General features: G+C 43.4%; 1 protein-coding gene across 4 annotated transcripts in view; it reads left to right on the plus strand.

The window, feature by feature from the left end:
- Positions 1 to 15,533, plus strand: part of COL11A1 (collagen type XI alpha 1 chain) — a 260,917-nt gene that overhangs the window by 114,145 nt on the left and 131,239 nt on the right. For all 4 annotated transcript variants that reach the window (XM_082227699.1, XM_082227697.1, XM_082227696.1 and 1 more), the window contains 10 exons: positions 2,117 to 2,170; positions 4,513 to 4,566; positions 4,700 to 4,753; positions 6,741 to 6,794; positions 11,788 to 11,841; positions 11,952 to 11,996; positions 13,090 to 13,143; positions 13,241 to 13,285; positions 14,369 to 14,422; positions 14,877 to 14,921. In XM_082227699.1, coding sequence (XP_082083825.1) covers positions 2,117 to 2,170; positions 4,513 to 4,566; positions 4,700 to 4,753; positions 6,741 to 6,794; positions 11,788 to 11,841; positions 11,952 to 11,996; positions 13,090 to 13,143; positions 13,241 to 13,285; positions 14,369 to 14,422; positions 14,877 to 14,921 — 513 coding nt within the window. The remainder of the gene's footprint in view (positions 1 to 2,116; positions 2,171 to 4,512; positions 4,567 to 4,699; positions 4,754 to 6,740; positions 6,795 to 11,787; positions 11,842 to 11,951; positions 11,997 to 13,089; positions 13,144 to 13,240; positions 13,286 to 14,368; positions 14,423 to 14,876; positions 14,922 to 15,533) is intronic.

Below are 15,533 nucleotides of genomic sequence, written 5' to 3' on the forward strand. Positions count from 1 at the left end.
ATTTATGGCTTGTGCCTTATCTCTGCTGCTTCCTCAAGGGTGGGGAAATACCTCACTTTTGGGAAGAGGAGAGAAAGCAGGCAGAGAAGGGCTCCCATCAACACCCACCTTATGGGTGTGTGGGATGCATCTTTGCACCAGCCGGTGATGCCTGCTGTTCTAAAAGAGGCTGTAGTGTGATGACTTCTCAAAAACCTTACCTTGAATTCAGAAGTTTGTGATATCTACCACCCAGTCACAAATAGATTATATCTATGGATGTGGTGGTTCTTCAGCTTCAGATACTCTTGTAAAGGCAAGATAATCTGGACCCATTATTTAGGCCTGGGTTTGGGACAAAAACAGCCCCTATCACCCTCATCGGGGTCTTCAAGAAAAGGGGTGGAGTGCAATTCTTTTCCTTCCCTTTGTTCTCTCAGCATCCTTCAGTACCATCAACGGTGGTATCCTGATGGATCAGCTCTACATGCTAGAAGCTGGAGGTACAAAAACCTAGTGGTTCCTCTACTAATCACAGGGCCATTTCCAAAAAGTAACATTGGGGGACTATGCCTCAGACCTTTGGCACTTGTGTTGCAAAATTCCACAGGATTTTATTTTGTCCCACATACTGTCGGCCATCTATGTGAGGTCACTGGGAGTGGTCGTTTGGGGATTTTGTCATCCGTATGATGATGGAACTCAACTATATTCCTCCATTTCATCTGGTGGGCTGGATGGGGGCCGATGAAAGGAGACTAAATCCTGACAAGACAAAGATCTTGCAAATGGGTTGTTCTTAGGTCCAGGAACAAGTTACACTAGCGGCCACAACTGTGGAAACCTTTTGGGGAAAGTGTATTTTTGAGATTTGATGGCTCATAGCACCACTTTTTGGGAGTAATACCATAAAATTATATATCCATGGAAAGATAATTTAATGAAGAATATAATGCAGCAAGGTTTGTTCAATTATCTTTATTCTATCAAAGGTTATAGCCAAATAACCAGGAAAAGGAAGCACAACTTGCTTAGTTTCATATGCAGTAGCTTTCCTTCATGTAGCCAATGAGCATGAGTTTTTAGCGAGCCAATCAGGTGTTATGAGCCACAAGACCTCAGAAATACACATTTCCCAAAAGGTTTCCACAATTTTGGCCGCTAGCATAGGTGACCTTTTCTGGATGGGGTTTCACTCGCTCAAAAGAATCACGTGCATAATGTGAGGTTGCTCTTAAATCCAGCACTGTTTCTGGAGGTGCAAGTGGCATCTATGGTAAGGAATGCGTTTTGCAAGCCACAGTTGATTCACTAGCAATAGCTTTCATTGGCAGCGATAGATTGACCACAGGACCTGTTTGCTTGCTTACTATTATTCAGTAATGGTCAGTTTGGAAGCTGTAAAGGTAAAGGGACCCCTGACCATTAGGTCCAGTCGTGGCCGACTCTGGGGTTGCGGCGCTCATCTCGCTTTATTGGCCGAGGGAGCCGGCATACAGATTCTGGGTCATGTGGCCAGCATGACTAAGCCGCTTCTGGTGAATCGGAGCAGCGCACAGAAACGCTGTTTACCTTCTGGCCGGAGTGTCTACTTGCACTTTGACGTGCTTTCGAACTGCTAGGTTGGCAGGAGCAGGGACCGAGCAACGGGAGCTCACCCCGTTGCGGGGATTTGAACCGCCAACCTTCTGATCAGTAAGCCCTAGCCTCTGTGGTTTAACCCACAGCACCACCCACATTGGAAGCTGTAGCTGGTGCAAAATGTGGCTTTTAGGCCTCCGAGAGGGGCAGTCTGCTGGGGGCATATAACGCCAGTTCTTAAAGCATTTCAATATTGAACTAAATTCAAGGTGTTTGTGACACAGGACATACTTATAAAGTCCTATTCAAATAGAACAGAAAAGGAGGAGTGAACAGCACTCCCAGCATACATGCTTACTGGCAGAGCTAGCCTTAGGTTTTGGATGCTACTTGCTTTGAGCTAAATAGGACCATAAGCTCATTTGGTTGTTAGCACTTTAATTATGTGTGTAAAAGTGTCCGAAACCATTGTGGTCAGCCGTGCAAAAGAAATACTTTTCTGACTTCTATAATGTGACAGGTTAAGCTGAAACAGTCCTTTGATTTTGTCATACAGGGTGGTCCTGGTGGTTCAGGAGCCAAAGGTGACAGTGGAGACCCAGGTCCTCAGGTAAGACTACGTTACCGGCCAGCCCACCATTTCGCTTCCTCCCCCTGGGGATTTGCAGTGGCCTGCAAAAAGCCTTGTTCCAGAGGGTGGTGGCGGCAGCAATTTGAGGTGGCTACTCTGAGCCCAACAGTTGAGGGAATTGTCCTTTAAGGCTGACATTTCAAAGCCTTGTTTGTCTAGTACATGTTTACAACAGGCATTTATCTCAATCAATAGACAGATCATGTTTCTTTGGTCTCGGATAATTAAAGATGTGAGATCTTTCCACCCCACCCCATTGCACGTATTCCTGCCTTCCTGAATACTAACATTACCTATCATCACAGTTTTTGCTCCCCATTCAAAGTACCAGCTCGCTAGTAAAGTTCGTGCTGGCCTATTTCTTGTACGTTTCCCATTCAAAGCCCTCTTTTCCATTGTCCTGTGCTATTGCTCTTCTTAACCCCTTTGTGGGCTTGATATTGCTTTTGCAAATGTATTTCTTGCCTGGGACGCTTATCCACAAGAGTGAATGTGGAATGTTTCTTTTGGGTGTGGAATATAATAAATGCTTGCTGTATTCCTATGTAGAGTCTCTCTCTTTTGCTGTCGCATAACCTCAGGCTGTGATCTTATGAAATACCACACTGAGAAGATTAAATGCCACTATTAAAACAGGAATTCTGTTTTATAAACTGAGGTTCTGCCAAGCAGGAGTAAGAGATGGGTGCCTAGACATGGGTCAGATTAGAGATGGAAGAGAAATCTTTTTCCTCCACATTTTGAAGTGAACCAAACTAAACTTAAATGCAGATCGGAACACAGCTATCACTTGCTCAGCTTCGAAATTTTTCAATGTAGCTTCAGATTTTTTTTAAAAAATGTGCACAGAAAATTAATTTTTATAGGAAAATGCATACGATTTGGGGGGAAGGCCGTATGTAAAATGCATACAAAATGCAATCAATTTAAATGTGAGGGTTCCTTTTTTGGTGCATTAAAAAAATAAACCTACAAAAGATGGGACAGAAGTGACGACACAAGACAGTAATAAGCTGATTTGTCTATTTCTAGGTAGAAAGCGCAATTGGAAATGAAACTACAGGTGAAAGATTCCGCAAATTCAGATTTTGTGGAGTCGGCCACTTGCTTTAAGTATAAGTCATCAATTTGGCCATGGTTACAATATCCCAAAACAGAACACCATCCACTCTTCCCTCCATGGTTGACATAGCTACGTGCTGAAGTTAGATTGTCCCACAACTGTAGCACTGGGTTCGACATGCCAGCTCATAGAACCTGATCATAAACTACATCATTGTGGATTAGGAACTCCAAAGCTGGCTCTCACTGTCAGGGGAGTCATCTATGGGGGCCTGTGTGGGGGTAGCCCCCCAATATTTTATTGGAGGTTGCCACACCACCAAATTCCATGGCAATCCTCAAAAGGACGGACAGGGATGAAGATGCTTGGCCCTGCTGCGTCGTTTTGAGGTTCTCCAGGGATGCACAGTGTGAAGCATCTTCGTCCCGGAGAAAAGGAAGGCAGCTGACGGTGGGTGGGTAGGGGATGGCAGGCTGAGTCGGCCTGGCCAGGTTGGTGGGGGCAGTGGCACGCGTGTGATGTCATGTTGGCTGCAACTCAGCCCTGCTGCTCACTGTTAAAGGTAAAGGTACCCCTGACCGTTAGGTCCAGTCGCGGATGACTCTGGGGTTGCAGTGCTCATCTTGCTCTATAGGTCAAGGGAGCTGACGTTTGTCCGCAGACAGCTTCCAGGTCATGTGACCAGCATGACTAAGTCACTTCTGGCAAACCAGAGCAGCACACGGAAACACCGTTTACCTTCCCGCCAGAGCGGTACCTATTTATCTACTTGCACTTTGACGTGCTTTCGAACTGCCAAGTTGGCAGGAGCAGGGACCAAACAACGGGAGCTCACCCTGTCGTGGGGATTCGAACCGCTGACCTTCCGATCAGCAAGCCCTCGGCTCTGTGGTTTAGACCACAGCGCCACCCGCATCTCTGTTACTCACCGTTAAGCAATGTCAAAGAATCACACTGTACAGGTTTTTAGCCCTGGAAACAAATTATAAATCCTGCTACACCTGCAGCCAAATATTTTATAGATAGTTATTACTGGAAGATTTTTTTTATAAATTATTCCTTCTTATTTTCTTTTACTAGAAATTGATTTTTAAAAAATGTTTTTATTTTTTTTTACAGCCTTCAGTGGCCTTCTAGTACATGTCAGAGGGACTATACATAAGGGCTTCAATTTGAGGTGGATGGTAATTAATCATAAAGCCTTCATGGTGCTTGTGATTTATCTGTAGTGCTTATAGTGAATATGTCTTTCTTTCAGGGTCCTCGGGGTATACAAGGTCCAGCTGGTTTGCCTGGAAAACCTGGCAAAAGGGTAGGTATTGAGCGCTTCGAGGCAGCTCGCATTTGGTGAAAGGAAGTCTCGCTGAATCCCAGAATGACAGCAAATTAACTCTTGACACTTCGGGTTTGGTATTAAACTTCTGCCTTTTGCAAAAACGTTTCAGGGTCGTCCAGGTGCAGATGGAGCCAGAGGGATGCCAGGGGAACCTGGTTCCAAGGTGAGTCGGTATACATTCAAAACAGTTTTGCATGCATTTTCTCCAGGGTTGTACCTGTGCTAAATGCCTTCATTGAAAACTTACAAATGGGGGTCTTTTCACACACTTTTCACATGACACTAGTTGGAGCTGCATCTTGTGGGGATGGCATGGATGGGTTTTGCTTTATAACATTTCCTTGTGCAAAGAGGCTGTTGCTAGACAGGTTCAGCCGTGCTCACCATAATTGAATGTGTTTCTCATGCCGTTGAAATTTGAACCAAGTTTAAGGCAGTCAAAAAACTATCTTTGGATGGGCACAATCTAGCACTGGGTAGACAATGTCTCCACCCTTTTTTTGGGGGGGGTACAATTCCCATCATTCTCAGTCAGCAACAGTCAGGGGTGATGGGGGCTGTAGTCCACAGCAATTGGACAGTACCCTTGTTGGCTGCCTCTGTTCTTTCCCCACCTAGGACCAACTGCGTAGAGGAAGGGATTTGCGTAGAGCAGGGGTCAGTAAACTTTTTCAGCAGGGGGCCGGTCCACTGTCTCTCAGACCTTGTGGTGGGCCGAACTATTTTTTTTTTGGGGGGGGGGAGGAAATGAATGAATTCCTATGTCGCACAAATAATCCAGAGATGCATTTTAAATAAAAGGACATATTCTACTCATGTAAAAACAGGCTGATTCCTGGACCGTTCGTGGGATTTAGAAGGTGATTGGGCCAGATCCAGCCCCCAGGCCTTAGTTTGCCTACCCAAGGTGTAGAGCAGGGGTCAGCAACCTTTTTCAGCCATGGGCCGGTCCACCGTCCCTCAAACCGTGTGGTGGGTCGGACTATATTTTGAAGGAAAAAATGAATGAATTCCTATGCCCCACAAATAACCCAGAGATGCATTTTAAATAAAAGGACACATTCTGCTCATGTAAAAACACACTGATTGCTGGACCGCCTGTGGGCCGGATTGAGAAAGTGATTGGGCCGCATCCGGCCCAGGGGCCTAAGGTTGCCTAGCCCTGGTATAGAGGCTCCGTTGTGTATACTCTTTGGTCCCTTCCATTCCTTGGGTGGTTCTTGGGAGTGTGGCACATTTCAATAGTCCCTCCTTTAAAGGACAGGCCCATGCTTGCTTTCTATATAATCACAAATTCACAGACTTGTAGAGTTGAAAGGGACCACAAGGATCCCAATGTGGGGCTTGAACCCACGACTGTGAGATTAAGAGTCTCATGCTCTGCCAAGCTCTCTCACACCATAGCCCTAGGTCACGAGTCATTCATGCTCATGACAGGAATTAAAATGTTGCCTGGGGCAGCACACATGAGTCTTTCATTAGAGTAACAACTGGCTCACTGTAGCATACATACAGTCGTGTGCACTCACCCAAAGGAGAGAAATGGAGGGAAGAAGTCTCCATTAAGCCCCAGGCTGTTCCCTTCCCATGCACAACATTGTGCCCACTTGGGGATAAATAGTATCCTAAATTGCTTGTCTTAGTTGATTTTAAAGAGCTGTTTTGTTTGCTTCAGTGGCTTGTATCCAATGCAGTGCTAAGTAAGCATCCTGTGCAAGGTTATACGCTTGTGCAATGGGGCTTTCTGCCCTCCTCCCACATGCCCCCTAAATTTGTTCTCCCCCCCACAACACTCTGAAGGAGGGGAGGGTGAGAGGTGCATGCAATCATAGGAGAGGAGGGACGGTCCCATTGCACAAACATAAATCCTTGCTTAGCTTCGGATGCATTCCTATGTATTGCTTCCCATACACACCATGTGACAATGAAATCAGATTAAATGGATAGTGCTCTCAAATAGGATACCTGTGTCTATTGAGGATGGTGTAGACCTTCAGTTCTATAGATCAAGTTTAGATTCCAGGTGTATGCATGCAGCTTCAAGCAACATCCAACTTGAAGGCAACTGTTTCCCACAGTTAAATAGATTTGCAGACCCTTACAAAATGGAACAGCAAATTGCTAAAACTATTATTTGTTTTCTCCACTAGGGTGACAGAGGTTTTGATGGCCTTCCTGGTCTACCTGGTGAAAAAGGTAACAGGGTAAGAAAAGATGCACATTTATCTGAAAGCCTGTGAGATTGTGGGCATAGTAAAAATTTCACCTGAAACTATTGTCCAAAGCAATTGCAATTTTTTCCGGACCTGATACCTTTCCAATGCCACCCTATTCTGGCACAAAACCCATTGAATTCAATGCCCAGGTATGTATAGGACTGCAGGCAATTGAAGCTTTCTGCACAACTGTCTTGGCATCCTTCCTGCTAGCCAGACTACAATTTATGCTTAAGGGAAGTCACTAATAGCCAAATTGACTACAACCTGAAGTCACCAGCCTGAAGTGGAACCTGGAGTTTGAAGTGAAACAAGAAGAAAGCACTGTTCTGTTGACTAGGCAAATACAGAAGGGCTTGCTTCCAGCACTGGTTTGCATCTTAGCCAATCCAGAAGCATCATACAGCTTGCCAATCACAGGGGCTGATATTGCTGAAAGTATATGCGACTTACTAGCCTGGGGCAGACACTATGAATTTCCCAGTTCAACTCTCAAGTGTACCTGATAATTTGGCATACAGGGCTTCATTCCTAAAATTTGTGTCGTTCCCCCCCCCCCCAAGGACAAAATAGCATGGTGAAATAAGAAGGGCATACCTGTATGGTTAAAATTGCTCCAAAAGTACTTACTCACTTTTAAATTTGCTTTCATTATTGCTGTCAAACTTCTACCTTTGAGATACATTTCACACTCATCTCAAAATAGTCCTGGCCTAATGCTCCACTGCACAGTATTTTCTGTGAGCAAAAATAGGCCAAACCTAAGTCACACCTTATTGGCCAAGTAGATCCATATCACTATGTTAACTGATAAAGTGATGTGATCCACGACTCCACTGTGTCAAGTTCTTGATGGAAAACTATCAAAATATATAGTCCTTGTGAATTTTCAGAGTGTGAAATTTCATTATTAGACGATACATGATGCCAGTGGAGGATGAAGATCAGTGCATGATGGGAAGTGACACTGAAAGACACACATTCAAAGAAAATCATTTTTATTTTATTTTAACAAGGAGCATTTGTATCTGGCAAACCATTATCCTCTCACAAAAGGGTGTGACTTTTTAGGATGAATCAGACATTGTATTTTCTGTTTGGCACAATATTAGTAAAAGAGAAAAAGTGTTGTAGCTTAAGTGTGTTTTGCTTTATGGACGGTGCTAGAGATTTTCAATATCATTCTCCATACCAATGTATTAAACATTTAGCAATGGAAACTTTATGTTTCAGTGACCCCCAAATATGGGGTATGTGAAATACAGAAAATTCGGGGGTTGAGAAATATGCTTTTTTAAGATAAAATCAACAATGTGGGTGACCAGCAGAGGGCACTGTAAATTCAGCACTAGTTGTATATATGGCATGTGCTACTCTATGGCTTAGTAAACCTTTTCAAAATGTCTTGGGGGGGGGGAATCTATGGTATGGCTGAGTTAATATTTTTGTGACCTTTAGGTGTGAGATGAAAGCACCTTTACCTCACATTCTCTTTCTCAAAGCCTTGGATATTGCTGACATGTTTCTTTTATACAAATATGGAACCATCCACACTAATAATACCTTGCAGTAAGGACTTCTGACACATTCCTCTCGATTCGTGATAGTTATTTTTAAACCAAAGCATTTCAAATGCAAAAAGAATGACAGCCATTGTTTCATAATAGAACACAAAAGATTGCAGTTCAGTTGAAATCAAGTGTCCTACCACAAACTCTGAATTCAAGATCCATTCGCAATATAATGCTTGGCAGAGGATTTAACTCTGAATTGAACAGGATAAAAGGTGGGGCTGGGAAGTAGGAACTAAAAGGCTTTATACACTAGTTATATTTTTTTAGTAAGGGAGCTGGTAGGAAGACATCCATGAATACAGTAGTACCTCGGGTTACAGACACTTCAGGTTACAGACTCCTCTAACCCAGAAATATTACCTCGGGTTAAGAACTTTGCTTCAGGATGAGAACAGAAATTGTGCTCTGGCTGCGCGGCGGCAGCGGGAGGCCCCATTAGCTAAAGTGGTGCTTCAGGTTAAGAACAGTTTCAGGTTAAGAACGGACCTCCGGAAAGAATTAAGTACTTAACCCAAGGTACCACTGTACACTCTTATAGACACATTTTTGAAATAGGAGCCCACAATGGCCACAGTCCAATTTCCAGCTGGCATCATAGAGTCATTGAATTAGGGCTCTGACTCCACCCTGACGATGAGGCAGGAGAAGAAAGTCTTTGGGAAGTTCCCAATCAGTATTTTTGTCTTTGCCTGAACAAAGCAGTCATGTCACTCTTGGTTCCCGCTCTCTCATCTTTTCAGACTATTTTTTGCCCCATTTGTTCCTGCTGTTTAGTCTCGTTTCTCTCCCTTTCCCTCTCTGAAGCCTCTCTCCCCTTGGAGCAACAGCTTTTCACCCTACTTTCCATCTTCCCGATCTTGGCTTCTCTGTCCCCTCCATTTTAGCTATATATACCTATCCCTTCCCAAGTGACTGGCTTCTTCAAGGCCCCACTGCAGCAAGCTATTCAGTGAAGAGGCCTTGAAGATATCCTCACCGAACCAAAGGAGAAGAGAAAGGCATTGGTTACACTTCAGGATGGGAAACATTGCTCGTGCTGCCACTCTCCTTATCCATCTAACCAGCCGTTTCGGAATTGCTGCCCCAGGGCAGATACTAGGACTACAAAACAAAGTGCTCCTTGAACAAGCTTTGCTACTCCTCAAATCCCAGCATTGCAAGAAATTGGGACCCAGTTTGGGATCCTCCAACAGCCCAAATGACAGCAACATTCAACAAGTGGATATCAGGTTGCAGCCCTCCTTCTGCTCTTGGCAAGAGAAAATGAAAGACCACTGGACCCTCACCACCATCTCTCAGGGGTGCTGGATATAACTGATTTCACCACCTCCACGCAGATTTGTACCCTCACTGATCTTCACCTGCCTCACCAAGCAGCACCTTTTGTGGGTGTCGTGGGACAGACAAGGAATGCCCTTGGGGCAAAGGAAGGGGGAGTATCAGAGCAAGGAGAATCAGAAGGGGAATACAGGGAAATGATGGAAGGAACTGGGAAGGAGGAGGCGGAGAGCAGTCAAGTGGCGTCAGGGCTCTCTGATGCTGAAAAGCCCTGTCACCAACCAGGAAGTTCAGGAACAGAAGGGGAAGTGGTGCCTTCGGCACAGGCAAGGAGTGAGTTAAAACGCAGGGATCAAAGACGTCTCACTCCTGCTGTGTTGGAGAAGGAACCGAAGGAAGCCACTCCCCGAATCTGTCTCTTCGGATTCAGAGGCATGATTTGGAACTGTAGCTGTTTGTATATGTGTAAATAAAGAACGGTAAATATCTCTCTGAGTGAGCAGAGGGTGTTTATTGCGAAGAGCAGACATCACCTTGACAGTGGGAGTGCGTCCAACCCCTGCTCAACATGGCAGCCACCAAACTGAAGAGTCTTTCTATGGCAAATAATACTCTATATTATTTGTGGTGCTGCAGAAGGAACGGCATTCCTGGAGAGCAGTCCTGGACCTCAAATTCCCGGGTCAATGGGTAGCCGACAAAAAGTTCAGGATGGAGTCTGTTCCCTTCGTCAGGGAGGTGGTTCACCACAATGACTTCCTCACATCCGTCAGCCTCCAGGACACAACCCTCCATATTCTCACCCATTGCAAATATATCAGATTTGAAGTAGGACACGACTACTTTCAATACAAGTCCCTTCAATTTGACCTGACCTCCCCCCAACTTTTGACCAATATCATGATTGCCCTGGAGGTTCACCTTAGCCTCCCAGGCATCCATATTTATCCTTACCTGGATGACCTTCTCATCTGGTCTTCAACACAGGAAGACTTGCAACACCTTGCCAGAACAACATTGTGTTTGATGATGTCAGGTGAAGCTGAAATTTCTATTTGCAGAGTCAAGTTTGTGACTGGTCATTCAAAAGCACAGGCCATCATTTGATGTTGCAATCACCAAAGCTATATTCAGGCATTTGTCTTTGTTGAGGGAGGAGCAGGCTCACACTTGTTAGTCCCACCACCCCCACAATCTTTGCATGTTGAGCAGAAGGTCTGAAGGGGGGTTCTTAATGTGATTGGATGAACTCTCTGAGTATCCTTCTTGTGAGTGGAAGCCCAAATTGCTCAGCTCCCAAATTATGAGGAGATTTCAACATGGAAATGTTGGGGTGAACATGAGGAAGTCAGGAATGGGGCTAAAATGTGACCCCTACACTTTATCCCACCCTACACATGTTTTTTAATACCCCAAAAGGGCTCAAGTGATGGGTCTCTATATGTAAATCAGCTTTAATATATCCAGGAAAATGCTTCTCATACAGAAGATTTCTCACATTTCTGGCTACCCATGAAAACAGCCAGCAAACAGGGCAAGATTATGCAGTCTTTTCAATATTCTCCTTTGTCGATAGCAAATCTGCAGAAGCCACAATCAAGAACGGAGTTAGGAATCCTTCAGCCCACTTATTTCAATGGGCTAGCTCCATGCTGGATTGTGGCCAACATTTACTAAAGTCCCAATCTTGACTGGAAGCTTCTGTGAAGAGCGTTATAGAAATTAGTATCTGTTCAGTACAGATGTGTCGTGACATGCTGGTGTGAAACTCCAGTGTTTGCATGGAGCCCACTTTCTTATTATATACGCATCAGCAGACCACCATAGCTTTCCCACAAGTAAATATAACAACACTGACTGCTTTGCCTGAAAGGGCTAGTGCTGTGCTGTTTTTATTTGCAATTATTGGTGTGGTTTTAATATGTTTGATATGTGCGTGCAGCTTTAATTCTATCCATGCTCAATTGCTTTTTTTAATTTTTGCTTTTCTATGTTTTTCACAGTTCTGATTTCCAGCTGTAAGCTGCCTTGAGTCCTTTCAGGGAAAAAGGCGGGGTATAAATAAATAAATATATTATAATAGTAATAATCAATAAGTGTGACTTTAACATGGTTTCTCTTATCTCCAGGGAGATCGTGGGCCACAAGGATCTCCTGGTTCTCCCGGTGAAGATGGAATGAGAGTACGTTACTCATGGTTTTTGCTCTCTGATTCTTTTAACATGCACAGTAAAATTGAAAGGAAGTGTTTATTGCACACACTGAGCCTTTGATTTTGTTCTAATAACAACAGGGAGAAGATGGCGAAGTTGGACCAAGAGGTCTCCCAGGTGAAGCTGTAAGCAAAGCTTTCTTATTGTTTAGTACTTGCCATGTGTAGTCTGCAGGATGTTCTCTTTTGTTAATCTGTTGGTCCCTGTAAAGCTATTCTCTGCTTTGAAGACCATTTCTAAATGAAATATACCCCAGGAATAAATACAGCCCACAACTGCCTTTGTCTGTAAAAATTGTTCTACGGACAGTGACATTTTTGCTTCACTACCAACAAAACACTCATTTGTCCTGATTCTGGAGTTTCTAGTGTACCTGTGTATAAATTTAAGTCCTTCCATTGTTAATATTTTTATCATGCGGGGCAATTTATGGATGATGTAACATTCTGCATGTAACTTCCACTAGAAAAAGGAAATAATCACCAGAGCATCATAGGCCAAGGTTGAGCAGAGATGGACTAAAGAAAAAAAAGGCAGCCTTAGTGCTCATGGATCAGAAACATACATTCTTTTATCCTCTTGAATTTCAATGGAAGCTACCCATTTTGTCTTTGAAAATGTATCTCCCAGGTCACTTAAGCACCATTGTTAGCTATCATTCCAGTTAGAAATGGAATTGGCTCTTGAAACATGGATGGGAAATGGAAGCAAAGCTTGAAAAGGCTATCATTTTAAACATTCAGTATGTTGCCAATGTACATCAGGGCTGGGGACCTGTGGCCCTGTAGATGCTGTTTGGACCATTGGCCATGCTGTCTGGTGCTGATGGGAGATGGAGTCCCACAGGTTGGAGGACCACAGGTTACCAAGCCCTCAGGTACACCAAATGAAGGGAAGCCAAATTACAACTCCCTGTGGGGCACACGGGCACCATCCTGTTTCACCTGTCCCATAAGGGGGAAAGCAGGGGGAACGGGCTACTAAGACCGAATCCTACCTGAGATGAAACAGGGTGCTTCTTTCCCATTCCAAGTTCTGTCTTTCTACTGTGGGAGACAGGAAGGAGAGGTGAGCTGAACTCTGATTTCACTCAAGAACTGGCGGGATGAAACAACGTACCATTTTCTGTCATTGGCCTTCCTGGAGACCTCTTTCTGCCATATTTTCTTTCCATCTGCTTTGTGAACTAAAGACTAAGTTACATTTTTCCTTCTGCAGGGTCCACGAGGGTTGCTGGGACCAAGAGGAACACCCGGTCCACCAGGACAGCCCGTATGTCGTTCAGAAAGAAATGCAGTAGATTACATTTCGAATTTCCCCACAAATGCGGCAGTGACAAGTATTGGTTTTGCTCTCTTCTTTCATATAGGGAATCTCAGGTATTGATGGCCCACAAGGACCAAAAGGAAACTTGGTACGTAGATCTATCTCTATCTATCTCTATCTATCTATCTATCTATCATCTATCTATCTATCATCTATCTATCATGTATCTATCATCTATCTATCATGTATCTATCTATCTATCTATCTATCTATCTATCTATCTATCATCTATATCTATCATCTATCATCTATCTATTATCTATCATCTATCATCTATCATCTATCTATCTATCTATCTATCTATCTATCTATCATCTATCATCTATATCTATCATCTATCTATCTATCTATCATCTATCTATCTATCTATCTATCTATCTATCTATCATCTATCTATCATCATCTATCTATCTCTATCTATCATCTATATCTATCTGTCTATCATCTATCTATCTATCATCTATCTATCTATTATTGGGAGGGACAGCAAGAAATTTTTCAAAGGGACATGGCAATAACTAACTAACTAATTTGGGCTGGATCCCACTCCCACTCATGGAAGTTGTGTGTGCCATTTTTGGTCATCGCTCCTCCTCCTCTAGGTCCCCATGCCACATACTATTCCATTCAGAAGAGTCGGGAGTCCCCGTCCCTCCCAAAAAAGTCACCTTCAGCCTTTCCATGTGTACTGTATTTTTAAGTTAACATTTTTTAAATAAGTGTTTCTATACCACTACTTTATACACGACAACATGGCAGTGTACAGTTTGTACAGTTATATATTCAAGAAAATATAAATCAACATAAAACAATACCAATTAAATTAACATTTCTGGATTTATTGTCCTTTGTTCTCACATTAGCATCTTAAGTATCTTAAACCTAATTTTGTATTCCTTGAGTATAGCAGGCTAAAAAGTTAATTTCGTCCTCTGTATAAGTCTTCAGAGGTTCCTCTTTGAGGCTTCAGTGAATTTATCGGGGGGTACAAGTGAGAACATGGAATTATTGACTGATCATGAATGCTTTTTTCTAGTTGTCATCAGGGAAAATACAAAAGGTCAAAATAGGTCACATACACTAGTTTATCAAGTGGTGGTGGAATTACAATGACATCAAGAAGGTTTCTATGCATAATTCATATTATCTCTCTGTACTTCTTACACAACAGGGCCCTCAAGGTGAACCAGGACCCCCTGGGCAACAAGGAATCACAGGTCCACAAGTAAGTGCTCAGCAACCCGTAATCTGCAAACTTTTTTTTTTTTAAAAAAAGTTAACATACAGAACAAGAACGGTGTATACTTCCAAGCCACAGGGAGCTTATTTTTGCTTGTGAGCTTTCATAAACTACCTTGAAAATACCCCCCCCCCCACACACACACAAATACAACAAACTTGCACACACTTCTCTCTTCATCCTTTGGAGAGAGAGAGAAGACTCATTCAGAGCTTCCTGAATGCCAACAAGAACAGACACACCTGTCAAGAAGGTTCTGAACTGGATCATATTACACTGTTCATTACCAGTGTAAACGTTCTCAAAACAACTTCTGCACCCTCTGGTTCTTTTTTCTTTAGAGGGGACTTGTTGAAAAGAACCCTAATGAATCATCTAAATCGGCAAAATATGCCAGTTGTTGCCTTTGATTCCTTATGCTCTGTGTTCTTTTTAATAGGGTCTTCCAGGTCCACAAGGCCCAATTGGCGTTCCTGGCGAAAAAGTAAGTAGCATCCCATTGAAGAGTTACCACTGAATTTAGGTAACTATCCTTGGTTATGTACATGTGTGGGGGTACTAGTATGGGTGTCAAATAGGAATTGCAAGTATAGTCGTACCTTGGATCTTGAACAGCTTAGTAACCGAATAAATCAGCTCCCAAATGCCGCAAACCTGGAAGTGTTCAGTTTGCAAACGTTTTTCGGAAGCCGAACTTCCGACATGGCTTTCGATTGAGTTCAGGAAGCTCCTGCAGCCAATCAGAAGCCACACCTTGGTTTTCAAACGGTTCCAGGAGTCAAATGGACTCCTGGGATGGATTAAGTTCGACAACCCAGGTACCATTGTTGTCTTGAATGTGGCTGCTCTCCCTATAAGGTCTCATAACTCATTTATAATTAGTGTGGGGTGGTATCATGGCTAAGTCCACTGATTACAACTTAGATCCCACCCTGGGGGTTTCTTCAGCATGGAGAAGGGTTGAAACCTGTCCCTCACATATTAGAAAACACATTTCAAAAGCTTTCTAAGAATTCTGAAGGAGCAAGCCTTTGGTTTGGTGCAAAGTCTTAACCACAATCTCTCCCAAATGTTAAGAGAAGATGATATGACTGGC

The sequence above is a fragment of the Podarcis vaucheri genome (genome assembly GCF_965113315.1).
Source record: "Podarcis vaucheri genome assembly, chromosome: 6".
In the NCBI taxonomy this organism is placed as follows: domain Eukaryota; kingdom Metazoa; phylum Chordata; class Lepidosauria; order Squamata; family Lacertidae; genus Podarcis; species Podarcis vaucheri.